This window comes from Pteropus vampyrus, unplaced genomic scaffold (assembly GCF_000151845.1).
Source record: "Pteropus vampyrus isolate Shadow unplaced genomic scaffold, Pvam_2.0 Scaffold203, whole genome shotgun sequence".
In the NCBI taxonomy this organism is placed as follows: domain Eukaryota; kingdom Metazoa; phylum Chordata; class Mammalia; order Chiroptera; family Pteropodidae; genus Pteropus; species Pteropus vampyrus.
This window is the reverse complement of record NW_011888984.1, coordinates 1,761,036-1,786,532: the sequence shown is the minus strand read 5'-3', so window position 1 is coordinate 1,786,532 and position 25,497 is coordinate 1,761,036. Positions and strand designations below refer to the sequence as shown.

Sequence of the window (25,497 nt, the reverse complement as noted above, 5' to 3'; positions counted from 1 at the left end):
AGAGAATATTGTGCTGAGTGGAGTAAGTCAGAGAAAAGCAAATGTCATATGATTTCATTTATATGTGGAATCCAAAGAACAAAATAAATGAACAAAAAGAACCCAGAAACAGACTCATAGATATAGAGAACATTTTGATAGTTCCCAGATGGAGTAAGGTTGGGGAGGTGGGTGAAAAAGGGGAAGGGGTTAAGAAGTGCAAAGTGGTAGTTACAAAATAGTCATGGGGATGTAAAGTATAGTGTAAGAAATACAGTTAACTTTACAGCCAGAACCACCATTTTCCAGTAATTTGCCTAAATGACCAACACAAAGAGAAAGAGGACAGACCCCTGCTATGTGTTCTCTAGGCCTTTTAGAAAACATGGAGTTATTCCTTTGGCTATGAACATGCAAAGCTTCAAGAAAGGTGATATCGCAGACATCAAGGGAATGGGCACTGTTCAAAAAAGCACTCCCCACCTGTGTTACCATGGCAAAACTGGAGGAGTCTACAGTGTTACCCAGCATGCAGTTGGCATTGATGTAAACAAACAAGTTAAGGGCACGATTCTTGCCGAGAGAATTAATGTACGTATTGAGCATATTAAGCACTCTAGGAGCAGAGATGGCTTCCTGAAATGTGTGAAGGAAAATGATCAAAAAAGAAGGGAGCCAAAGAGGAAGGTGCCTGGGTTCAGCTGAAGTGCCAGCCTGCATCATCCAGAGAATCACACTGTGTGAGGACCAATGGAAAGGAACATGAGCTGCTGGAGCCCATTCCCTAGGAATTCATGGCATGATAGGTGTAAAAAAATAAAAGACCTCTAATTGAAAAAATATGTACACATGGTCAATAATATTGTAACAATTCTGTACGGTGTCAGATGGGTAATAGATTTATCAGGGTGATCACTTCATAAGTTATATAAATGTCTAATCACTATGTCGTACATCAGAAACATAGTAACATAATATTGTATGTCAACTGTAATGGAAAATTAAAAAATTATTTTAAATGATCATAAAATTTTTTAAATGAAAAATAAAATCATGATTCTTACATGATTATTATTGAAATTAATTTTCTAGTGGAGAGGAGGAGGTATTAAAAAATTAGTTCCACCACTAGTTGGACCACTGTTTTGAATATTAGAAAGTGAGTTCCAACAGGGCAGGAATTTTATTTCGTTCGCTTTTGTATCTTCTCCAGCTTTTATAACAGTACCTGGCTCATAATGAGTGCTCAATTTATGTGCTGAATGAAAATGGATTTGTGAATGAATGAATGAATGAATGAATGAATGAATGAATATGCCTGTGTCTCCACCCCAGCCCCAGGGTGTTCTCTGTCTTCCAGCCCAGCCCAGGCTTTGAAGAACAGGAATGGGGTGGGGAGTTCAGGTGCTGGAGAGACATTTGGCCTCACATTCAGACTCTAGATCATGAGTCCTAGGACCTCACTGCAAGATTAAGGAAGTTAGCTGGTAAAAAAACTTTGTTTAGGTAAACACCATTTTGATAACCCAGTTAAGTCTCTTCAGGCATTACTATGTCAGGAGGGAGGCAGACTAGTGGGAGTAGCCCTGGCTCTAAAAGGCTGCGGTCTTCTTGCCTCAAGACTTCTGCATTCACCGTCGTGATCCCTGGAATGTTTGTCCACTAGCCCTTCTTATCCTTCAGGTTTCATTATCAAAACTAGTTCCTCATAACCCCTCCCCCACCACCCAGTTCAAAAGGTCTCCTTTATTTTCCTCTACTCCTATACCTGCCCCACTCCCTCCTCCTTCTGAGATTCAGTTCCTGTTTCAGGAAACCCTCCCTGACCCCGAAGCTGGGTTAAGTGCCGCCTCTAATCCTCCCTCCTTTCAGACCTGATCACTCTGCCTGTGCGTCCCCTTCACAGCCCGGACATCTGTCCGGTGAAGAATTTGTCTTCATCTCAGCGCTGAGAATAGTGGAGGTAGAGCCTGGGGCTGCTGTTCACTCGTGGGCCTATCTCTCCTCGGGAGAAGTCCTCTGTCCCACAGAATAAGGAACTCGTCTGGGTTCTCATCATACCCTGTCTTCCACCATCCCAGCCTGTGCTTCCCCTGTCACATCCCTAATCGCTCTGCCCTCCGCTTAAGTCACCATTACATTGGACTTTTCCTGTCTGGTGACGCAGAAACTAGTCTGGCATAGTCGCCACTGGGTTTCCGGCAACTTTCCGAGTAGGTGTTTACTGAACGCTGAATTTAGGCAGGAACAAATCCATCTCTCTCAAAGGAAGGCTGAATTGAGGCGGGCAAAAAACCCACAGGTTTCCAGGCAGAGAGTGTCTGCGTCCTCTGCTCCCACCCTGAGGCCCACGCCAAGAGCGAAGGTACCGGGACCTCGGTGACAAGACCACGGGCAAAGGTAGCAGGAAGCCGGTTCAGCAGGCGAGCGCCTCCGCCTCGGCCAGGTCCCGCCCCGGGCGGGGCCAACGCAAGCCCCTCCCCTTTCCCAGCGCCGCGGGCGGGCTCAGGTGCGCGGTGGGAGGAGCAGAGCCCCACAGGTGCCTTCTCCCTGCGCCTGGGCTCTGCGCGCCCCGCCTTCGCAGGTGCGCCCCGCCCCGCCCTGGCCAGCCACCGTCTGTAGCTCCTTCCAGGCGCCCGCCATTGGCTCCAGCGCCCACCGAGCGTCTGGAGGTGTGACGGGGCTCTGAACGGTGGGGGAGGCGCTGAGTGTCGCTGGCTGGGGGCAAACGGGCGAGTGAGGAGCGTTCTCCCGCACTGTGGGCGTAGGAGGCAGACAGTCCGCACACCGAAGGTCCGAGACAGCGGCTTCCCGGAGGCTCGGGCCTGAGCGCCAGCGCCGCCGTCCCCTGAGCGCCCGCACCTGAAAGCGAGGCGCTGCAGTGCGCGTGCGCGCCGAGGGGCGTCCCGCACCTGATCGCGAGACCCCAACGGCCGGCGGCCGGGTGCAGCCCGTCATGGCGCAGCTGCGTGGGCGGTGGCGGTGCGGGGCGCTCCTCGCCCTGCTGGCAGCGCTGCTCCTTTTCCGGGCCGAGGCGGCCGACGGCGAACGCGACGTGCACGGTGAGGACCTGGGCGGGTCTCCTGGGAGGAGCGGATGGCCGAGAGGCCGAAGGCGGGCACTGGGACAGGATGAGGGGTAGCTGGGGTCCAAGAGGCTCTCGGCAGGGTCTGTGCCTGGTGAATAGGCCGGGGAGGATATTGGAGGCGACTTGTTGAAGCTCTGGGAGTGTGGTGGAGCCAACCCTGGGAGACTGAGCCTCGAGAAGAGTTTGGGAGCCCTTGTGAGTGAGGACGGGCGGAGGAGCCAGGATTGGGAAAGTTTCCTGTGGGCGACGGAGGGGACACGTGCTACTGACTGAGGAACAGCATTGTCCCTACCTGTGGCTAGAAGGGATGAGAGGCCCACCAGAAAACCAGCGTCTTTCTGGCAGCGGAAAGTGCCACGGCCCAGAAAAGCCCAGGGACCTGGTGGCAGTTTTAGCTTCTGGGAAGCCCCCACCCGCACCCCTTTAGTTATTGGACATCAGCCTCCCGAGAAACCTTTGTGGTCCAGTTGCCGTGGAGCGCCACTAAGAAGGAAGGTGATTCTCAGTGATATCCGCAGGAAGGAGAAAAAAAGCGAAAGTGTTGGAGGAGAGAAATTTTGCCGGACGCGAGGGTGGGGCGCCTTGGTGTAAGGCGAGTGCTGGCTTTGGGGAGCTGGGCTTGGATTCATTGGATTTGTCTTTTAAGAGGCTGGTGGAGGATAAGGCCAGATTTTAACCTTAATACGCTAAGGAAGTTCGGGTCGAAAGGGCTTTTTGAACAAATGTTATAATCTCAACTACTTCAGACAAGCACAAGCGGGGTTTGAAAATAACTTGAAAGAATAATTTCATTGATTCAGCAAAACTTATCAAGCCCCTGTTATGTGCACCGGACTGTGCTGGCATAGGTGATAACAGTTGTGATTCAGACAAGCCAAGGTCCCTGCACTCAGAGCTTGTATTCTGGTGAGAGAGACAGTGAGTAAACATTTAAATAAAGAGCACTCACCACAATATTAAATTACTAAGAAAATGAACAGGGCAAAGTACACAAATGGGGTGATGTAAGATGATGGGGGCCACTTTTTTTTTTCCAGCATAATCAGCTAAAATTGTATTCTCTTATGAATAAACAACAGATTCCAAATTCCACTTCTTCCCCTAAAAAGTCTGCCATCCAAATTCTATGTATATTTTTTTGAGGCAGTTTGCTTCTCTTACCTCGCTCTCTGACTTGCCCTGTGACCCAAGGCAAGTATAAACATGTGTGTTTTTGTGCCCCCTCTCCTGGTCTTTTCTGTACTTCAGCAAGACCATGTTCCTAGAACTGTGCCCCCCCTCTCTGCCCCTCCCCCCACCCCGTGGGGTCTGGTATGTGAACAAAGAATCCAGCCAGCCAGCGCTGCAGGTCTTGTAAGATCCACAGGGGACCAGAAACAGATCTGAAACGTGCCTGGCATCCTTTTTGAGAAATGAAATGCTCTCCAGGGGGAAAAAAGTCATCATAAAAAGCACTTGGTAGTACATTTTTGAATATATGTCTGATAGGGGCCACTTTATTTAGGTTGGTAGTCAAGGGAGGTCTCTCTGAGGAGAGCAACCTCTGAGCTCCAAGATGAAGAATGAGAAGGCGGCAGCTACACAAAGACCTCGGGGACCAGTGTCCAGTTAGTTGGAAATAATGGAGTACAAAGGCCCTGAGGCTGGAACACGCTTGGTGGTTTTCAAGGAAGAGACTGAGAAGAGCCAGCCTGCGTGGCTGGAGCAGGAGCGGGGAGGGGCGAATGTGAGGTGGGAGAAATGGGCAGGAGCCTGGCGGCCTTATAGGCCAGCATATTAGGCGAAAAGAAAAAGCAAGATGTGCGTGCACGTCGTCATGGCCTGCAGTGACTTCTGAAGAACTTAACTCCCCTATGCCCAAGGCAGAGAGAGAAAAACAAGTTAACGGGACCTCAGGGGCCAGCTCTAGAGGACCAGGAATCGGTAATGCAGCCGGTCATCATTCCTGCAGTCTGAACTAGGACCAGTCAGCCCTTCTGAACTTTTTTAGGTGAAGTAATTATGTTAGGATATACAGTACCTTCCAGCTGCCTGGCCTGGGACTATCAAAACAGTTTGGGGCTAACATCTGTTGCTTACTCTGAGCTCGGGTATGTTACTTAATCCTTGCGATAACCTGGTGCAGTGCTGAAGTTACAGGTCTTGTCTAAGGTCACACAGTAGTAATTGAATTGACGAAGCCAGGTCTGGCTGCAGAGGCCTTCTCTGTTCGCAGTGGCCTCGCTGGCTCCTGGAGCTGGCTGGACCTGCTGACCTTTCAGAAGTACTCCTGCCTGGCTGGCCAGGTCAGCTAATGCCCTCACTTATCTGAAGTTGTTTGTTTGAAAGCTTTCAACAGCCTAATTCGAGGCAGGAGGTTGCTTTGATTTTTCTCAGAAGCAGGTCATCCACTGAGTGAGTGTGAGGTGTTTTTCTAGCCAAATGCAGCCGCACAGGCGCTGCCAGATGAGTTGAGTGGAGAGAGGAAAGTGTGTAGTGAACATGTGTAAAGGGGTGATTACAGTGGTTGGTCAAGGAATTTCAACTGTGTGAAGACATGAGCGGGTAGAGGGATCGTGGAAAGGCGGTAGAGCCAATGGATCGTTGGAGTTGAGGTTTCGGAGGGAAAGAACTAGAAAGATAGGATGTGATGGGCAGTGAGTGAGATGCGTGAAACTGGGGTTCTGAAGAGGCTGCAGTTATCAAGTTATCTAGGCGTGACCCTGAGAGGGAGAGGCTGCGAGGAGGACGGGATCACTGGAGGGGAGGAGGTCTAGGAGCCAAGAGAGGACCAGGATTGGGGGGAGGATGGAGTGAGAATGGTCTGGAAGTACCTAGGAGCAAAGAGACTTACCCCCTTGGAAGGGCATAAGAGAAGGCCTATCCTCAGGGGAGAGCCTGGTAGGTTAGAGATAAGAAAGTGACAGTGTTCAGAGAAGAGATTGAGAAAATGAGAGATTTTAAGATAGGTCACAAGTACCAGAGGCCCCAGGAGTTGGGGGAAGGGAGATGGTGACAAAACAGGATGTGTGGGGATGAAGAGTAACTCAGGAGGCTGGGTGATCAGAGCAGTGTCATGTGGTCTCAAGACTGACAGTGCTAGTGAGGTGCGGGTGGTGGGGGCAGATGGGAAGGGGCGTGGGATGTAGTGGCAAAGGGTGTCCTTGCTCCAGGTGTCTCTAGCATGCAGGGAGAATGCCAGCCTGCCATGGAAAACACAAAGAGATTATAAGTTGACTGTTTCCTGGAGGCCACTAACAGACTTTATGTGACTTGTACAGTTTCTAGAATTGGAAATTTTTTTATGGAAAAAATTGAGTTTTGGCTTTGTCAGAAAATATGAAGGTCTGGTGGCACCAGGCCTGTGTTCCCACATAGCACCAATGGGCTGGGGCCCATTACTCCTGTGGACAGGACAGTACTGCTCTGCCTCAGTCTGTTTATTCACTTGGCCTGCCCTCCGTATCTATAAACATTTGAGTTGTGACTGCCACCTTAAGAATTTGTTCTGTTTAGTAAATGGAGGAGGATAAAACAACTATAAATTGTGCAGTGCACCGAGTGTGTGTATGTGTATTATTGCTGTTAGGGAGGGAAAAAACTCTTATCAGGTGGCGACAACGTGCATTGTTTTTTCTCTCTTCCCCAGGTGATAAGTCCTGGTATTTGGAGGGTCCCCCCAATATCTAATTTTGATCAGTACAAAGACAGATAATGTATTCCTCTTCAGAATAGAACCTCTAAAATTCCTTTAGGGAGTGGTCAGTTAGGTGTAGTTTCTGCTGCCAATACCTGGGCTGGGGCATCAAAACTTTTGTTAGTGGTTACTTGGCTCATAGTTCTTTGTTAATTTTTCTTGGAACTTTCCACAGGAGATAAGTGCAGCAGCATTTATTTGAAAGTCTCCACTTTACCTAAAAGAGTGAACTTTCCAGCAAATCTCCAACACATAAGTGTGTTATTAGTCACCACACTTTTCCTCATCCCCAGGGATCGTTGTAAACTGGGTGGTCAAAGACACGGCAACAGAAAAGAGCTAAGGTGCAGCTGGTGTCAGTGATCAGCTGGTGAGTCTCCGTAGTAGCCTCTTCCCGTATCCTTGTCCCCCACAGGAGAGGCCCTTGTTCTGCTTACAGGCAAGACAGTTTGGTTCCAGGACAGTCTGAAATATTTACAACACATATTTATTGAGCACCTACCAAGTTTTACTTTTAAGCCCTGGAAATAGGGCACTGAACAACAGAGACGACCTTCAATCCATGGCAGTTACATTGTGATGAGAGGAAGACAATGATACAATAAAGAAATGAACGACACATGTCTGGTGATGAGTACTGCGGGAAAGGTAGGCTAAGTTTTGGTGTGCTTAGTACTCAAAACATGGCCTTTGAGACTCAAATGGTGACAGTCCCTAAAGAACATTGAGGGCCTTGCTTTTGGTCCACTGAGAGAGAGTGGACCTTTCCCTGAAAAAAGAAAGTGGGAAAAGATACTTTCCACCAGAAACAACTTTTGCCCTGGTCAGCATTTGAGAGCAGAGCCTGTGGTAGAGAAAGCAGACTTCTGTCACCCAGCCCCTACCAGTTTCTCATTTTACCTATCCCCAGAGTCATTTGCTCGCTCAGGTTTATCTCTTGGTAGTTGGCCAGGCAACCAAGCCTGTTTACCGTGTCCTGAGGCTGACAGGAGAGGCCAAATAGGGGATGAGGTCACCTGGGATGCACGTGAGGAGGGGAGAGAACCCTGAAGGGGTCACAACAAAATGACTTCATTATCCCCAGGAGGCCTTGGTGGTCCACTGGTCACATGACTAATGCAGAATTCACAGCTGAGGCCAGTATCATTAGCATGTGGATTATAGATGTCTTTGTAGGGTTCTGGTCATATGTCATTTCACATGTTTCTGATAAGATCTTTTTGAAAACACCATATGAAGAAATGTGAGACCCAGAAATTTGGAGTTTAGTTGCTTCAAAGTTTATTTGAAGTACATTTTTCATTATTGGAAAGCCATTTTAGAAATCAGGGCAAAAATTTAGCTGTCAATTTTGAGATGTTTGAGATGGATCTCACCACTATGGTGCTGGGGCCACGGCTTCAGAGGCTCCTTTATGTGAAAGCTCTAAATTCATATGTGGGTTTCTCAGGGTCTGTCATTTAGAGTCTAGAGCACGTTTTTAGGGGAGTGAAAAAATATGAAATATTATAGGTGTTTGTGAACTTTCAAAGGGCCACATATGTCTTTGGTATGGGAACTTCCTGAGGTAATTAGGAAAAACTCGTCTCAAAGGCTCTTGGGCACAGTCGGGGGTGGCGGTAACCAAAAACATGTTGAGAAACACAGCTCTAGGCAGAGGGTCCATTAGTTTTCATCAGTTTCTGAAAATGGTCCATGATTCAAAAAAGGTTAAGAACCTCTGAATGTGAATTAACAGTTCCATGAAAGATTTTGAAATTACTTTATTTCCTTCAGAGTTATTCAGGTGGGCCACTGTGATCCTAGTCCTGGCTGAGTGATGAATATGAAGTGATGGTGGGCAGGAGTGGTGGTTTGTATTGTACTGATAGTTTATGAAATGTAAACTTTTTAATCTAAATATTTTATATTTAAAATGTCAGGATTGTATATCTAAAACACCAAAGTTTTATGAGGCTTATCATTTAAGTTGGGTTTGTCATTGTAAATGTTCTTTCCTCGTAAATACCTGGAGTTTATTTTAAAGTTTCTGAGATACTTACCCCAACTTCCAGGCACCTGGATCTAGAAAAGGTGGGTAATTAGTTTCCCATACTGGAAACAAGCGGTCAAGTATGTAGGACCTATCCAGCTAACCAAAATAGGTGAATTTATAGATCACCTTGAAATAAGGCTGATGTAAAATGTCAACTTTGGAAATTGGCGTGGTAGAATTCAAGCAGCCTGAGTGCCTCGCTGATAGTCAGTACCTCTTCACTCACTCAATGAGAGTCTCTCAGTCCCTGGAGAAAAGATACTTGCAGTCCAAATGGACAACCTTCACAACAGTCTTATAATAGTGGCCATTGTGTCAAAGAAAGCTCTCTTGTTTGAGTTGTTTTTAAGAAATGCATCTGAGCAGGTCTGCAGAGCTCAGCCCAGTGGGACCTGTGGCGGGAAAGCCGCTGAGTCTCCTCACATTTTATTCCCCCTCACCAGTGCAGTTCAGGGTACGTACAGTGACAGATGCCCTTCCCCAGACAGGCCGTTGTCAAGTAGCCTCAGGATTAATGGTGCATTCCTCCACAGGAACCATAAGTCTAGAGGTCACAAAAAAAGACTTGCCAAAAAACACTTTTTAACTAACTAGATCCAGAGCAGGTATAAGTCACGCACGGAGCAGCGGTCACGTCAACTTGGGCTGAGTCATGTTTATAATGTCCTCAAGATTGTTCTCTTGCTAACATTCTTAGCCTTTTTCCCTAACCTAAACATATTTTAAGGAGAAAACTCTTCCTGTTTACTACAGAATACTCTTCTGTCTTCTGTGTGGGTTCTTCCCCAGTTCTCAGCAGACACCGACTGGGTGTCCTACAATTTAACGGAGTTCTGATAGTTAACTACCCAGAGTCAGCACAGACCCCACAGGTTGAGGGCTCAGTCCCACAAGACTACCCCTGCCCCCAGATGCCACTCGAAAATCCCAGGTACTTCAGACCAACCTGCTATAAATCTAGGGTTCCTAAGACCCTGTCTTTGGGTTCACTAATTTACTAGAACAGCTCCCTGAATTCCAGGGAACACACTTGGGGGTTTATCAGAAAGCAAAGAGATAACTAGCCAGATGGAGGTTGGGAAAGTCTCAGAGGTCCCCAGCTGGAGCTCCCGTCCTCCTGGAGTGTGAGGTGAGCCACCCCAGAGGCATGTGGGTGTGTCCACCAGCCCAGAAGCTTTCCTAACCCCTTGGTTAGGCCTGATAGATTATTAGTTTAGTCTCTCACTCCTCCCTTGAGGATGGGAGGGCTCAATTGAAAGTTTCAGACCTTTAATCTTGCCTTGGTCTTTCTGACACCCTGCCCTCATCCTGAAGCTCTCCAGGGTCCCCCCACCCTCCAGTCATCTCATTAGCATATAAAAGGACAGTTTTTATTGCTCCAGAGATTCCCAAGGTTTTAGAAGCTCTGGTGTCTGGAGCCTGGATCAAAGACCAAGGGAGGGGGCGGAGGTGGACTGAGACCAAATGTATATTATTATGTCACAGATATAATGGGTCCATAATCAGAGCTTTGTCTTATCTTCCAAAACCTCCCAAGATTCTGAAGTTTAGGTGCTCCAAGCCTCTAAAATCTACATGATTTTTTTTTTAATTAGCCAGGCCTAAAATCAATGAATATGGGGCTTGGTGAATTAAGGAGTATGGGGTTTATACATTTTCCAGCTTTATCGAGAGGTGTACACGTTCTTGCTTCATGGAGTACTTACTGTTCCATGCTACGAATGCGGAAGTACCGAGAGGTCAGGAAAATGCCCCCAGGCATCAGCGGCTGGGGAGAGGCAGCCAGGGGTCCTGCCTGCCCAGGTCCTTTACCTGAACAGGTTCCTGCAGGCTCTGCCTAACCCGTCCTACACACTTCTGCCAAAGGACTCTTCCTAATTGTGTCAATCCCCTCTACCAGAGCCTTTGGTCATTTCCTTTGTACTTGGTGTGGCTTACATGCCCTTTGAATTTAGGGTGTGATGGTGCTTTTTTCCCCCCTGTCCAAGGGAGGCTTGTGGCTCTGATTGAATTGTAAACCTCTGGAGGGTAAGGACCACATTCCCAGTCAATGCCTCCTGTATAGGGTGGCTGCTCAGTCCAGTTTACCTTGGAGGGTTCCAGTTGATGCCACCGTATGTCCCAGGATAACTATTAAAAACATCCCCTTTCATTCTGAAAAGTGTCTTGCTCCAGAGAATGAATTATGTGGTCACCCTATTTATGTATAACAGCTGTTCACCAAACACTTGTAGCTTAGTACTGCTCAAGATACTAGGGAATTTAGTACATTCAGTTTGTTACCATATAGTTTAAAATTCTTTTTCTCTAAAAATTTAAAGAAAAGGGACCATCATCCACTATCCAGATAAAGCCACTACTGACCCTTAAAAAAATAAAAGTAATATGTCACAAGATTAAAATACTCAAACTATACTAAAAGATACAGATGAAAAAGAAAACTGTATGTAAAAGGCTCTCCTTTAGTCCCTTCCCCTCGAGGTAGATTCATACCTGTGTCTAAATTAAAAGTTTACAAAAGGAATGGAAACCATTCTTTTGCTTTTTCCCCCTCTTAGATTTAGACACTCTTCTGTTCCAGCACATACATGTTTGACTGTTTTTCACAGCTCTGAACTTTCCATGGTCCGGAGGTCTCACAGTTATTAACCAGCACAAACAAGATGTCTTGGTGGATTTTCAGCTGTTGTCGATCTGTGAATACCAAGCCCTTTGTGAATGTGGTAATAGTGCCCCTGTTCTTTGAAACCCTTGAATTAAATGACTCTCCCTTGCTTTCTTTTTGATACTGAGGAGCGAACTGTTCTTCCTCTAATTGGTTGTGTAAAATATGATTTTTAAATGCCTGAGGATTATTGTGTCAAATAATTTCCCTTTGGCCGTTATCCCTTAGAATTCTAAGTGACTTTAGTGAAGAGAATAGAGCTGTTTTTAATGATGGAAGGGTGTGCTACGGCCTTTTTTAGCAAAGGATAAATCTGAGGAATGCATGGTCAGTGTTATAAGAAATGTCTAGCAGTCTGCAATAGCTTCTGACGGCACACATGAGACTGATTTCTATGACGGCAGGGGTGGAAAATCTGAACAGGGTGTTTTTATAAACACTCTAAAGAATGAATTGGCAAGCTAAGTATGGTTTTTATATTTTTTTGATGGTTGAAAAAAATCAGAATTTTCAAGACCTGTAAAAATTATGAGATAAAATTTTAGTGTCCACAGATAAAGTTTTATTGGAATGACAGCCCTGGTTCTTCACTTACATATTGTCTGAGGTTGCATTTATGCTACCATGACAGACAAGTAGTCAGAATAGGTTTTGTACCCACAGCCTCTGAAATAAAGGCAATCTTTGATTCGCAGGGTTTTCAACATGCAATGATTTCAGTTATCACACTTTCATTAAATAATTTTAGATGCCACATGTAGTCACTTTGAGTACTTGGGCGCGAGGTTCAGCGGCTAGCTCTGTAGTCACACATCACTGTGCGAGCGCGTGGTGATCGGGCATCGCACATCTGTCCGTCCGTTCGTACACATACAGCAAAGCGTGGAGTTGTGTTGCCTCCTTGTTTCCCAGTGGTAAATCTGCCTGACAGTTCACAAAAACAGATATTCAACAGAGGGAAGTGGCCAAAAAAGACTCCATTGTGGCAAAGAGAAAAAGTCATAATGCCAGAAGTGAAATTCCAGTGGAGCATAAATGGAGTGCTAGAAGAACTAGCTGACTGGGGGAGTGTTGACATTTGACACTCCATTTGAGAAACTGGATGCGCAGCCAGAGGAGCTCAGTGAGGAAGGGCCCACTTACCAACAGAAATGAGGGATGTGGTTGTGGCAGAAAGGATGATGCCCCAGAGGAGGTAATGGTGGCAGAAACCTCTACAAAAAGTGAAGTAACTCTCAGGACAATTTTATTACATCGAAAGAGCGAAGGATAACGTTCATTTTACTGTTTTTCATTCTATATATTTATAACACACAGTTTTTAATGTTTCGACACAAAAAAATTTCAAAGGTCTTGAAACACTCATACTTTTTCCTTTCACTTTGCATGATTCCACTAGTGTGGAAAGCAAGTACTGCTCTGTATTTGCTGTTTTACCCCTCATTAAAAAGTTTACTGATCTTTGCTCTAGAGAAAAGTGGGTGGGAGAAGAAGGACCGATCCACGAGGGGCTTCAGGCGTTTGAGATGATGGGCTTTTTATTAGGCGCACGGCGAGGCAAGAAGTCAGTGTTTTTCAGTTTACGGCGCACCCATGAAAGTAAAAAGTGTATCAAGGACTAGAATCTTAGAAAGTTATTTTTGTTTATTTTAAAGGTAAAGTGACTCTGAGTATGAAAACACGAAAAAAAGAAAACACGAAGTTCAAGGTGTTGGTCAGTTGGCAGGAGCAGGTGAGATTGAGGTGAGGGATACACAGAGTATTTCCGCTCCGTCGATGTTTTAGTCCTTTAAAATGTTAGAATTTGACACAGCAGAGAAGTAGATACACCAGTGTTTTGGTATTTCCTGTACTTTTCAGAATATTTGAAATATTCCATTAAAATAGACTTATTTTTCAGAGTTGGCACAGTTGCAATTATGCATTTTTGAAGGTTGGTTAGACACCATCTCCTTCAGCCTGTTAAGTTAGATTCGTCGTACTTGGGAGCCTGATATTTCTGTGATATCCTGGTTGGGAGGTGACAGCAGACGATTCCTGTGATATCCTGGTTGGGAGGTGACAGCAGACGATTCCAGCCGGCTGCTCACTGAATGAAGTTGTCCAAACCATTGGCTATGTGTCTCTGTTAAAGCTTTAGTGACTAGTGACATTAGAACCTGAGAAACCTGTTTTCCGTGACAAAGACCAGCCCGTTTGGCAGTTTTGTCATAGCTAATGTTCCAAATGTCTTGCCAGGGTTTTGTAATTTAGGTTCATATTTTGGGTCATGTGTGATTTTAACCCTTTTTGATGCTTTTCCAAGGGAATGTTTTTTGAAGGCAGATTTTTTTTTTTTTTTTGATATTCTGAAGCCAGTGTATCCAAATTTGGTTCCCTTCAGCTTTTCCTACTCTGCATTTTGAAAACATAAAAAGTATTTAATTTTGCACTAAGATTTGTGAGCATACAAATAGAATGTGAAACATTTTTCATGATTACTTCCCAACACTATTCTAAGACGAATCTATCATTTTGTCATCTCTTCATAATAATAGTTATTCACTAAGGAATAAGTTCCCTGAAAATTCGTCCAACCGAATCCCCTCGGCCAGTTTTGGTATGACGTTTCCCCCCACCCTGCCATCGAACGTGACTGGAAACAGGCCCAGCCGAGGGCCTGGCTTTGGTGAGCCCTCGGATTGTGGTAAAGGCCCTCAGGAATGTCGTGGCATCTAAGCAACTTCAGGGTCATATTTTCCCCAGTGCCTGTTACCATAGTGGCTTTGTCCGTCCAAGGTCGTGACTACAGTGGTGCTCTCCAGTCAGACCAATGCGAATCGAAGGCAGATCCGGCTCTGCTGATTGCTTAGCAAGCCTGTGTCCTTGCGTGTAAAGTAGGATGTTACTGCATGATTCCCAGCTTTATTGTGACCATTAGTCCACATAATGTGCCTGACACAATGCTTGGTTAAGGCAATAAATGGGGTGTCAAGAAATAAGTAATTTTCTTCATTTTTATTTTAATCTGGACCTATCAAAGTATAGTTCTTTTAAGGAAGATGATAAGGCATGGGAACTGTCTTACATACTAAAAGTATTTCTGGCTTTTTGTACAGACTTTTTGGAGAACAATGAAAGAACATGATCTGATGTTATTTAGGGTGAAAGTCAAGAATATATGGCCTGTATTTCCTGAAGGAACACTGTCTCCTTTGACACAAAGGAGCAAACAAAAACAAAATTTTCATGAGTTCACTTCTGTCAAGCCTAGAGAGTAAAAATTTATATCGTAGAGGCTTTAAAAGCAATTTAGTTAGTAAAAGCATGTGGCAAGATGAGACTCCACACTCGGTATGGAGCCTCCACCTGCAGAAAGGACTCTGTCTTGACACATTAGGGGCATGGTTGAATTTTATCTTCGTTGAATCCAGCTTTGGCTAATTAATCTGCGAGTTAGAGCTCTTTTACTTTTACTCTAATAAAATTTGATTTAAAAAAAGAGTACCTTTTTTCTCTTATTATAGGATTTTTCAAATGTAAACAGCAGAGTAATGAAAAGTTTTATGAGCCCCCGTGGACCATCACTCAGCTTCAATAATTGTCAGTGTTTGATCTTTCTAGACATGTTGTTTTTTGTCCAGCTTTTCTCTCAATAAAGAGATGTTTCTAAATTCTCCTGTGACAAAAGTGAAGTCCCCCCATCTCCTCCTACCCCACGCAAGGAACCTGAAATAAGGCTGCTTTCTGAAACTCAAACTATGAAATCAGAGTGTGATAGTTGAGAGCAGCTGTGAGCAGCTGTCTGAGTCAGAATGGCCTCCCAGGCCCAAAAGATTTGTAAGGAAGGGCCCAGCACATCTGCAAGAAAAACATTCCCATCAGGAAAGGAAGTGTCGCAGAGGCAGACCTGGTGGAGGAATCCGACGGTAAACTTTCTTACGACCTGCTCAGCCTGCTGTCCCAGGTGGTGTACTGGCAAATGTCCACATCTAATCAGTGTCCTTGTATGCTTGGGTCGCAGGGACCAGCGTGCCTGCGTCTCATCGGCCCCGAGCGCTGAGTGTGTGTCTGCCTGCAAAGATGAGGCCCTTTTCCAGGCAGCGTTACCTTCACCATGGAAACTGCCGTCTACCCCTGGATAGGCTTTTTTTTCCTCTTCCTCTTCATCTACTCTCAGGTTTTCGTACCTGCACAGTGTGTATCTGGCACTCTTGCTTATGAGAAGCCACTGAATTCTTACCCTTTGTACTGGTGTCACGTTGTTGCATTCTCTGCTGTGGTATCTGATGGTTCCTGCCTTGAGCTTCGTTCAGCACTCTCGGTTTTTGTTTTAATTGAGATATAATTCACTCACTATATAGTTCACCCATTTAAAGTGTACGGTTCTGCCCTTGGGTCTTTGTTAAAAAGCCTGTAGTTGCAACTGCTGCTATTCGGAAAGCAAGGACACAGTACTCAGGGTGCCCCCAGGGCCGTCAGCCTGCGGGGCATCGGGCAGGCTGCTGCCACCGTCGTTAGCAATGGGTGCTCCCTGCCTTGACAGTGATTTCAGTTGGGGGCCATAAGTGGATCCAGTGTGGGTCTCCTCTGTCTTTTCTTGATAGCAGGGCTGCCTCTGGCATTTGACCACGTGGACTGGGCAGAGTCACACACCAGAGAGCTGTTCTCCTGCCTGGCTTCCATGCGCAGTGTTGTCAATGTACGTTTTGTGACCTTTGGTGGTTGTGAAGAGTACCTGCTCCAGGTACACACCCAGTTGCTTCGGGTTGATGTGTTAGGAACAAAAGGTGCCCCTATTTTTTTAAAAAAACTGCTTTATTAAAGAATCATTCGCATATCATAAAATCACTCGTCTTAAGCATACAAGCCAGCGATTTAACTAGTGATTTCATTGATTGGTCGCTTCCAAATTAGCAGAATTTTTTACTTTAGAATATGTTTTTCCTGCTGTACTGGTTATCTGTGATTTATTGGTGTGTAGGGGAGTTCCTTGGGGTGTATGTTTTGCACCAACCTTTTTTGTCCATAGACTGACGTTTTATGGAACATTTGGTTTCATGCCCATCATTGTGACGTATTTTGGGAGACAGAAGAGAAGCACAGATCTTCCCTCTGTGCTTTCGAAAGTTTTCCCCTAGTTGGTGAAGTAAACGTAACAAACATGAAAACAACTAGAGAGGAGTAAGTGTCAGCATGGACCCAAGCGTTGAGCCCTAGGATGCTTTGATTTATCAAGCACCCTGTACCAGGCGCCCTTCTGCCAGACAGATTGTGGAGGCCAGGATGCAGGGAGAGGCGATGTGGACCCGTGAATGTGTGGGAGGCACGGTATGGTGGTACAGGGCAGATGTTGACTCCTTTGGCTTTTTCAGGTTGCTTTCGATCCTGATTCTTCCAAGAGAAAGTCTTAGTTTGATGCAGCCGATACCTCCAGCACTTTCTTATCTCTCACTTTTTATAAGAACAGAGTGCTAGGCCTTTTGCAAGCAGATATGTCTGACTGGAATTGGATAACACCATTTTGTTCCCTTGTACTAGAGTGGGCCAGATTCGGGGCACCTTGAAACCCAGGCCAGCCTTGTGTGCTCAGATGGGAGCCGTCACAGCACTGGGGCAGAAGAGTGACCCGCGCTGCCTTTGGAGCTGGGGGTTGGCCGTGGGGGGAACTGGAGTTGGGGAGCTTCTTTCTGAGGTGCTCGCGGTAACTTGCGTGTGCAGTGGCCAACCCGGGCAGAGTGGGCAGGGAAGGTTAGGGAAGGTGTCTGAGCGCCAGACGGTGTGCTTCCTTCCCTCCTGACCTCACGTCGCCAGCGCACTGCCTTTCCGCACTCAGCTCCCCTGGCCCGGTGTGATGGCACACGTGTCCGGGAGGACCCAGACGTCTGTTTTTTTGCCTTTGAAAGTCATATTTTATACTGGGTATGTGTGTCTTTGATAATGGGGTCAGGGACAAAATCAACATGCAACTGAAAAGCGTATCTGTGTTGTTAGATGACATGCCTTCCTGTACAGGAAGGAGTGACCAAGGAGGCCTGACAGCGACGCTGTGGAAACAGCTCACAGAGGAAACGTTCCGGAACCGGGGCTCGAGCCCTCGCGGGCCTCCACCGGCAGGTCCAGGCGTGGTCTCTGTCGCTGGCGAGCTAACCAGTCTCTGCTTTGTGTTTTAGACTTTTGCCGAGTTCCGAAGGTCGTGGGAAGATGCCGAGCCTCCTTCCGTAGGTGGTGGTACAATGTCACTGGCGGATCCTGCCAGCAGTTTGTGTATGGAGGCTGTGGTGGGAATGGCAATAATTACCTGACCAAGGAGGAATGTCTTGAGAAGTGTGCTGGCGTCACGGGTAAGACATTGTGGCTGGGGAAATGTTAATATGTAGAGACAGTTTACTGACTGGTACGTAGATAGATGCCTTTTGCTCTTAACTAGTTCTTCATGGCTGACCCCGGAGGATGTCATTAAAGCAGAAGAAACAGGCACACTGTAAAATAAAGGTCACCCACACAGTGGTTTCACAGCAGCCCCTTCCCCCTCTTCCCAGAATGGAGAGGGTGGGCCGCAGGCTGCAGCCGGGGGCGAGGCGCGTCTGTGTCTTCTCCACGACTTCCTTTCTCCCATTGAGTCCAAGTCCCACAGACCCGGCGTAGGAGGAAGTGGTTTCCCCTTCTCGAGCAGAGACCTCCAGGTCCACTCAGAACAGGCCGTCCCCCTTACACCCTGGCCATTTGGGTTATTTTTACCTCTAGGGCAAATGATCTCACTCAGCCAGCCAAGTTCTGAGTCAAGTTAAAACTAGACCATACTTCCTGGAATCCATGCTTCTCCCAGCCTTCACCTGTGAAGGACTCCGTGGAATCAAGATTATGTTGACCCTGAAAGCTAAATCCCCACAACAACCTTCACTGGCTCTGAACTGAGCCGTAAGACTCCTTGAGAGCTGATGGCAGTGAGACATTGGCCCTCCGGGGCCTGACCCCTCCCACGTGTTGCAGAGACTCAAGGACGTAGCCAGCCAAACTGTCGAACATGTTCATTAGCAGTCTCCTTGACACTGGCATGTGTCAGAAAGGACGCCTCGCATCCTTTCTCGATGGCATCAGGGTTAGGCTTCTGCATTCTGATTCCGTGTCAGGATGTGCTGGTGCCCTCACTGCTCCCTGAACAGAGCCAGCCTGCGACCCCGCGCCCTGCGTCCTTGTCAGATTTTTATGTCTTCTCACTCACTGGCTATAATCTCTGGGCTTTGAGCTCTGCATTCAGAAATTAGATAAGCTTTTTAGAGTTATATGTAAAGGGGATGTGGGGGGATAGCGGCCTTGGCTCTGACATGAGCTTTGAAACAGTGCCAAGCGCCCTGAGGGCCATTCCACTGATCCGGGTGCCCGGCAGGCTCTCCACAAGCCCTTGGAGAGCCGAGGTGGCAGGATGTTGTCTTTGGACCATACAGGTGAGCCCTGCACCTTTCAGGAAGCGACTGGCAACTTTACCAGTTGGTGACTGAGGAAAATAGCATTTATTGTATTTTTCCAGTCAGCCATGATCTGGTTTTAGGGGAGGAATTAAGGGGAAATATTTTTGCTACCTTTTCTGCCTTTTCCTAGTCAGGAGTCAACTGTAGGAAACGTACTTGCCCTTCCTTTCTGGTTCCTCCTCATTTTCTCAGAAAGAGAGTCGGTTTTAAGAACACAAGCAGTAGACACTGGGCATTAAGACAGATGTCACCACAGGGGCCAGGTGTGGTTGGTTGTGTTTTGCTGGGAGACGGCAGACAGCCCTCTCCGAGAGGTGGTTCAGAGTCTGACCCCAGTCTTGAGGGCCCAGAAAGTTCTTTCTTGGCATCCAAGCATGGTTCCACTGCACTTCTCTTGAGGCATCTCGTGAGTCTGTGAGGGGAGCTAGAACTGCCAGAGGAACTAGTCACTGGAGGCTATTGTGAGCATATTTCTCCCTCAGGAATATGCTCTTAACTAGTTCTTGTGGGGAAGCCACATGATAATGAGAGGGCTAGTTTATTAATTTATAATGAGAAGCAGAACCACTCAGGGAACCCCAGGCACTGCGGTCCCTGTGCCTGCACCTTTAGTCCACATGGGCAGACCTCTCAGCCAGATTCCCAGGAGATGATGAGCAGAGAGGCAGAACAAGGGGAGCTGCTTTGCGACGTGACTGTTGAATGACACCAGGTCAGGCCAGCCCTGCATCCCTCCAGAAGGTCTGTTGGGACCAGAAGGGAGGCAGGGAGCTGGGGCTCCTCCCTCCCGGGCCCTGGCAGTGCTCCTTTTTTTGTGCTTCCTTAAATGACTAGCCTCTCCTCCCCACCGCCTTAACTGTGTGTGTGGGCGGGGGAGTGAGAAAGATGTAAACTATGTAGAACATGAAACTTACCATTTTAACCATGTTGCTGCTGTACACCCTGGTAACTTTTTAATTCATAGACAGGTTAATGCAGTCACGCAGATTATTTGGCCCTGGTAGCCATATTGTCCTTTTACATTCATTTCACACGTCTTTGCTCTGATTCCCAGCCAGTTGATCTTAAAGTTTAACCTGCAGGGGGACTCTTGGTTCCGTATTTCCAGGTTCAGGCAGGCCTGTGGTCCAGCACGTGCATTGAAGGGCCCACGCTAAGGAGAAATGGGAGTCGCTGTGAGAGCTGCTCGGGGTCACGGCTTTGTTGTTTCACCAGGCGGTCTTGGAGGGGCGTGTCTCCTCACTCTGTTGTTTATTCATCCCCTTGTAGAGAACACCCTTGATGATCCAGCCACCAGCAAGAATGGAGCAGATTCCTCTATCCTAAGTGGTAGGTTTTTAAAAGACCCAGGGTGGGACGAGGGCCATCCAGATGGGTGACCATGAAAGGACCTTTGTGATCCGAGACCTGTACAAGGGCTTCTGCTTCCTAGTTCTGTTTACTCAGCATTGGCTAACGGGCTCTGCCGGGCTGCCAGCCTCTGGCTCCTTGCCGGCATCCTGTAGACAAGAGGGCCGAGGGATTTTGCAGTGCTTCCAGGCTGGCCTCAGCTTCCTCCTGGGGGCCAAGGGATCGTGGTCGCTGCCCACATGGCTCAACTCAGGCCCTTCCTTCTCTCTGGGCTGGCCTCTGCTGTCTCACTACCCACCCACCTCCTTGCCTGTTCTGTTTCTGCTCCCTATGGTTTGGCCACCTCCCTCCCTGTGCTGAGTCCTGTCCTCTGCCACCCTGCCTCCGTTCACACTGCAATCTTGACCGCAGCTGCCCCATCCCTCCTCTGCTTAAAGGACCCTACGTCGGGAGCCCGGAGTGAGTGGTACAGCTGCACTAGCAAAGGCCAGTCTCCAGGCGACAGGCTCTGCTGGGCAAGACCCGCCGTAGGGGGGCGGAATGCACCCCCACCCTTTTCGAGGACAGCCCCTAGTAGGCTAGTGGCCATGCGCTGTTGCCTTCTTGGCTCTGGTCCTCTGGCTGTGTGACACCAGCACTCATGTGAGAATGAGTATTTATTCGTTCTGTTTGGCTGATTTGCAGAATGCCAAAAGTTAGGCTAGAGTCACTTTTCAGTTTTGCTAAGGCAGGAATCTTGTGACCATCCTGGCCATTGGTTTACCTACTTTCACTCTTTATAACAAAGCTAATCTCATCCAAGGTCGTCCAGAACCCTGGGGCACTGGCGTGATAACTCCGGTTCCATCCTATTTCAGAAGAAAATTTCCCCAGAGATTATGGCTGGGATTAGTTTCCATAGCAACCCCTGGGGTGGCAGGTGAGCCCATCCAGCATTCATTCTACGTGTGCTATAGAGCCCATCAGGACCAGGAGGCAGTGGAGCACAGCCGTGCCCAGAGGAGGCTCCACACCCCACACCCTCCCTCTAGGCGCTAGAGTGTCCATGCCCCCAGTGGGCCCCTTCAGGCCCGGCCAGCCCACGCGTCCCGTGCCCATCCCCGCCTCCCTGACATGGATGTTTGTGCTTTAGTTCCCAGGAGGCAGGATTTTGACGACTCCTCCAGCGATACTTTCAACTACGAAGGTATAACTTTTTTTTAAATTTCATTTTTTATATTTTAAATGGTCGAAAGTAGAACTTTAAAAATATATATTTATGTATGGGCCAAACATGTTTTCTCACTTGGTTGAGAATTGAGACACACTTGAGGATTTCCACTAAGGAAATTGTAGAGTGGGGCTTCCTGACCTTCCCCAGGCAGCAGGACACATGAGGGTGGCCCAGGCAGTGGGCAGCAGGGTGCGCACAACTTGCTGTAGGAAGCTTTGCCTTAAAGAGGTGGCAGGCCTCCCTCACCAGCTTTGTGGCTGTGGGCAGGTGACTTTACCTCTGCCTCAGAGTCCCTGAATATGAAATGAGTGGCCTCGGACAGGTCTCTAAGAAACCAAGTTAATACATGGAAAGTGCCTAGAATAGTGCCTGGCATAGAGGACTCTCCATATCAATACAGTCTGACCGTAAAGAGAAAGATGCTGAAAATGTGGAGGATGGTGTCAGATGGCCAGGCTGGCCACGTCTGTAGTTTACAAGTTTCTTTAGCAGAGAGACGTTTCTCCTTCGGCTGGCAGCTGTGGGACTCTGCTTGGGAACATTCCAGCTCCATCCCACTTCCCCTGGGCCCCGCTCATTTGTGCTCCCGGTGCTCCCACTCCCAGAGTACTGCACTGCCAAGGTGGTCACTGGGCCTTGCCGCTCATCCTTCTCACGCTGGCACTTTGATGCCGAGAAGAATTCCTGTGATAACTTCATCTATGGAGGGTGCTGGGGCAATCGAAACAACTACATCTCCAAAGAGGAGTGCATGAACCGCTGCTTTGGTGAGTCTGCCTGGCCCTCGGGTCCAGGAGACCGCGGTGGCCGGACAGCCCCTGCCCAGACCCATCCCCATCCCTCAAACCAAGGCTTCGCAAATGCCGTCATGTGGATTCCAACCTTCTCCGGCCCCCTAGTGGGGAGCGGGTGGGTGCGGGCTCTGGCTGTTGGGCGGACATATCCTAGGTCCCCACCAGGGTGACGAGGCCTCAAAGACTGCAGAAGAGCTGGAAGAGAAAATACCTCAGAAAGAGGCCCCCAGCCCCCGCCGTGAAGGGCCAGGGTTAGGGGCATCCTCAGGTGGGGGCAGCTCTGGTGGACGACTTGAGCTGACCTCAGGGTTTTGTGTTCTCTTCCCAGGCAAGCAGTTGTCGCCTGTCTCCCACAGCACCAACGGTAAATGGCCTCTCGCCCTCCCCCACCTGCTTGCCTTGACTAAGCTCAGCTGTGGTTTGCAGGCTCACACGTCTTGGACACATCATCCTTCACCATAAACATCTTTTTGGTAGAAAGTTGTGTTTCTTTATGAGAATGGCCAGGCAGCTTGGCACATGTGGTAGATGTTCGCGCCCCTCCCCTCCCCCATACAGTGTGTGGGCGGGGGGCGAGGCAGTCTCGGTTCAGCTGGCTCAGCTGGCGGTGCCTGGGGTGGCGGGGTGAGCCCTGCCTTCAGGCGTGCGGTGTCTGCTGCATGCAGGCTTGAGTCTCACTCCAGGTGTAGAGGGAACTTTGCCCCATAGGGTGGACGGAGTGGGTCATATGTGACAGGAAGGCAGTTGGAGAGCCCTTGCCGTGTGCACAGCCAGTACTGTTGTCCCCAAGCAGTGGGTCTGACATGGAGGCCGGGCCTCCTCTGCTTTTGTTTCTGATTCTGAGTCATGGAGGAGAGTGTGTGTGCAAAGGACCTGCCACACTGGTTTGGCCTCTTTCCACACGTGTCCCTGTTAAGAAGCCCGGCCCTGGCCGCCTGCCTGCTCTCTTTTAGAAGAAGAGTGAAGCTAGAACTGGATTGCTAGGCCCGGGCTGAAAGCAGCCTGGGTCTGGAGTGTTGGCGGGGGGTGATGGGGAGGCACTCGCCCCTATTCTGCAACCAGGGCAGGGGAGCCAGGGAGCTGCCACAGGAGCCACGTTCCTTAGGTGGAGCCCCACCTGGGAAAAGAAAATCTTAACTGACAGGTGAGGCGACCACTGTTAAACTTGTCAGAGCCATTAGAAGCATAAGGGTCCCCTCCCCGCGCTGCTCCAGATACGCCTTGCCGCTACCCGCCCCCCTCGTTCCACAGGCCGCCACCCCAGCCTCCCGCGGGGGCACCTCGTTTTCTGTGGCCGGCGGAGGTTTTGTGTTTATACACACACCAGAGGTGGCGGGAAATGCAGAGTCGAAGTGGGAATGTTTGGTTCAAAGAGGAGCGCAAGTAGTTGTCACCCTGTTTGTGTACACGTCACATGGCGCCTCCTTTTTTTGAGAACTGGCTTCTTGGGACTGTGGGGACTCTCCTCGATGACTTCCTGATGATTTCCTTGGTGGGCGGTGTCAGTCCTCCAGACCCTCTCAGGTAGGGTGGGGGACTTCAGGCACAGGAGCGGGGGACTTCAGGCACAAGAGCTGCTGGTCCTCGCCCCGAGCCCCTTGGGGACCCACCCTGGCCGTGGCCCCCCAGCCCGCCGTTTCTGAGGCCTCTGTCTCTCCCCAGTGGTGGTCCTGGCGGTGCTGTTCGTGATGGTCCTGATCCTCCTGCTGGGAGCCTCCGTGGTCTGCCTGATCCGGGTGGCGCGGAGAAACCAGGAGCGTGCCCTCCGCACCGTCTGGATCTCTGGGGACGACAAGGAGCACCTGGTGAAGAACACGTGCCACTTGTGACTGCCCTGTCACCAAGAGTCCACCCCTTTTCAGGATTCAGGACTCCTTGTTGGTGATGAGAAGCTGGGGAGCGAGGAGAGACAACTAGAATGCGTGTGTACTTTTTGAAATAGAGTGATCGATTTGTATTTTTGTGATCATTAGGGCTTTTGGTCTGTTTGTCACTCCAGAAGTTAAGAGGGCCGCTCCTGGCCGCTGGGGGCAGGCTTGCTGCGGAAATCTGCCCCGGAAAGGGCTCTGGTTCCCGTCCAGGTGCAGGTGGCCTGGCGCGGACCAGTTGCTTCCTCTTCGATTTCTCTTTGCTCCAGGTATAGTTTTCTTTTCTTGTGTTGAATCCTTTTGCCTCCTTTGCCATCACAGAAGTGATGTTCTAATAGTTTCCTTTGTTTGTCTGATTTGTGGGGGTTTTTTTTTTTTTAAGGAAGCCTAAACGAGTTTGTTTTTTTTAAATTAGGGTTCTGAAAGGAAGACAGTAAAATGTACAACTTTAATAAAAAGGGCCTTCCTTTTTAAAATAAATTTCAGCATGTGCTTGCTTTCTTTATGGGACTGCTAATTGGAACTCTACCAAAATTATCACAGGATTCCATGAGATGTCCCCTTCTAGAAATGAACTCCCTAAAAGAGCATCTTTCAGATCTTTTTGAATGATCTTACATTACAACAAAGTTTCACCAAGTAACACTTAGCTTTCCCACCTGTGGTAAGCTCTGATATTTTCTATCCTATTTCCCTTTCAAAAAATTGTAGCCATGTTCAATGAATTTTTTTTTAATGACACACTGTGGACTGTATCGCACGCCTCGAAACACTGCTTTGAGGGCACAGGAGGGCTGGAATGAGGATGCACCCTCTCCAGGGGAAGATGGGACCCTGCTAAAGCTGGGGTGGTTCTGACCAAGGTCAGTTGGGCGTCATGAATTTCAGCTTTTCCTGCAGTTCTGCTTCAGGCCGCCCTCGTAGCCCTGCATTGATATGGGGACGGGGCACCATGCTGCCGAATTTGGCCTCCAGCTCAGTCCCAGCTCTGCTTCCTACCCGTGGGAGTTCCCGTCCTGTCTGGACTCTAGAAGCCCCTTTCCTCCCCTCCATCTTCCAGACACCTAGTCCTAAACACAGAGCAGCATCTGAGCAACCCACGGTGTTAGGTAAAATTTCCGAGGGCTGAGAGACCAAAGAAAAAGGTGGACAACTCCATCATTACATGAAGAGTTTATTAAAAGAACTTGAGGCCCGTCTTGGGCAGCATGAGGACGTGGCTATCCTCCCAGCTGCGTGAGTGGCAGGTGCTAAAATAATGTAGAACAGGGCAAGATGGAGAGAGGGGTACCTGGACGTGACTTGTCTCAGGTAAAGGAAAATGCCTCATGCCCGCCTGGCAAGGACCCAGCACACAGTGGGGGTAGAGGGGGGCGTC

At 48.4% G+C, this 25,497-nt stretch overlaps 1 protein-coding gene and 1 long non-coding RNA gene across 2 annotated transcripts; both read left to right on the top strand.

Moving 5' to 3' along the window:
- The first annotated feature begins 2,479 nt into the window (after positions 1 to 2,479).
- Positions 2,480 to 24,507, top strand: SPINT2 (serine peptidase inhibitor, Kunitz type 2). The gene is made up of 7 exons (XM_011372292.2): positions 2,480 to 3,041; positions 17,596 to 17,766; positions 20,164 to 20,223; positions 21,377 to 21,430; positions 22,063 to 22,224; positions 22,580 to 22,615; positions 23,914 to 24,507. Exons 1-7 carry the CDS (start codon positions 2,936 to 2,938, stop codon positions 24,078 to 24,080), a joined length of 756 nt encoding a protein of 251 aa, XP_011370594.1. The 5' UTR covers positions 2,480 to 2,935; the 3' UTR covers positions 24,081 to 24,507.
- On the top strand, positions 11,526 to 16,223 carry LOC111746854. Its single transcript, XR_002783280.1, has 2 exons — positions 11,526 to 13,463; positions 13,502 to 16,223. It is a non-coding gene; the product is annotated as an uncharacterized LOC111746854 (long non-coding RNA).
- Positions 24,508 to 25,497: the final 990 nt, after the last annotated feature.

Bases quoted from the DNA above. Each gene is read 5' to 3' on its own strand.
- SPINT2 (XM_011372292.2), top strand. From the start codon at position 2,936: ATGGCGCAGCTGCGTGGGCGGTGGCGGTGCGGGGCGCTCCTCGCCCTG. The intron at 17,767-20,163 runs GTAAGACATTGT...ATCCCCTTGTAG, and splicing joins GAAGTGTGCTGGCGTCACGG to AGAACACCCTTGATGATCCA. The intron at 22,225-22,579 runs GTGAGTCTGCCT...TTCTCTTCCCAG, and splicing joins GTGCATGAACCGCTGCTTTG to GCAAGCAGTTGTCGCCTGTC.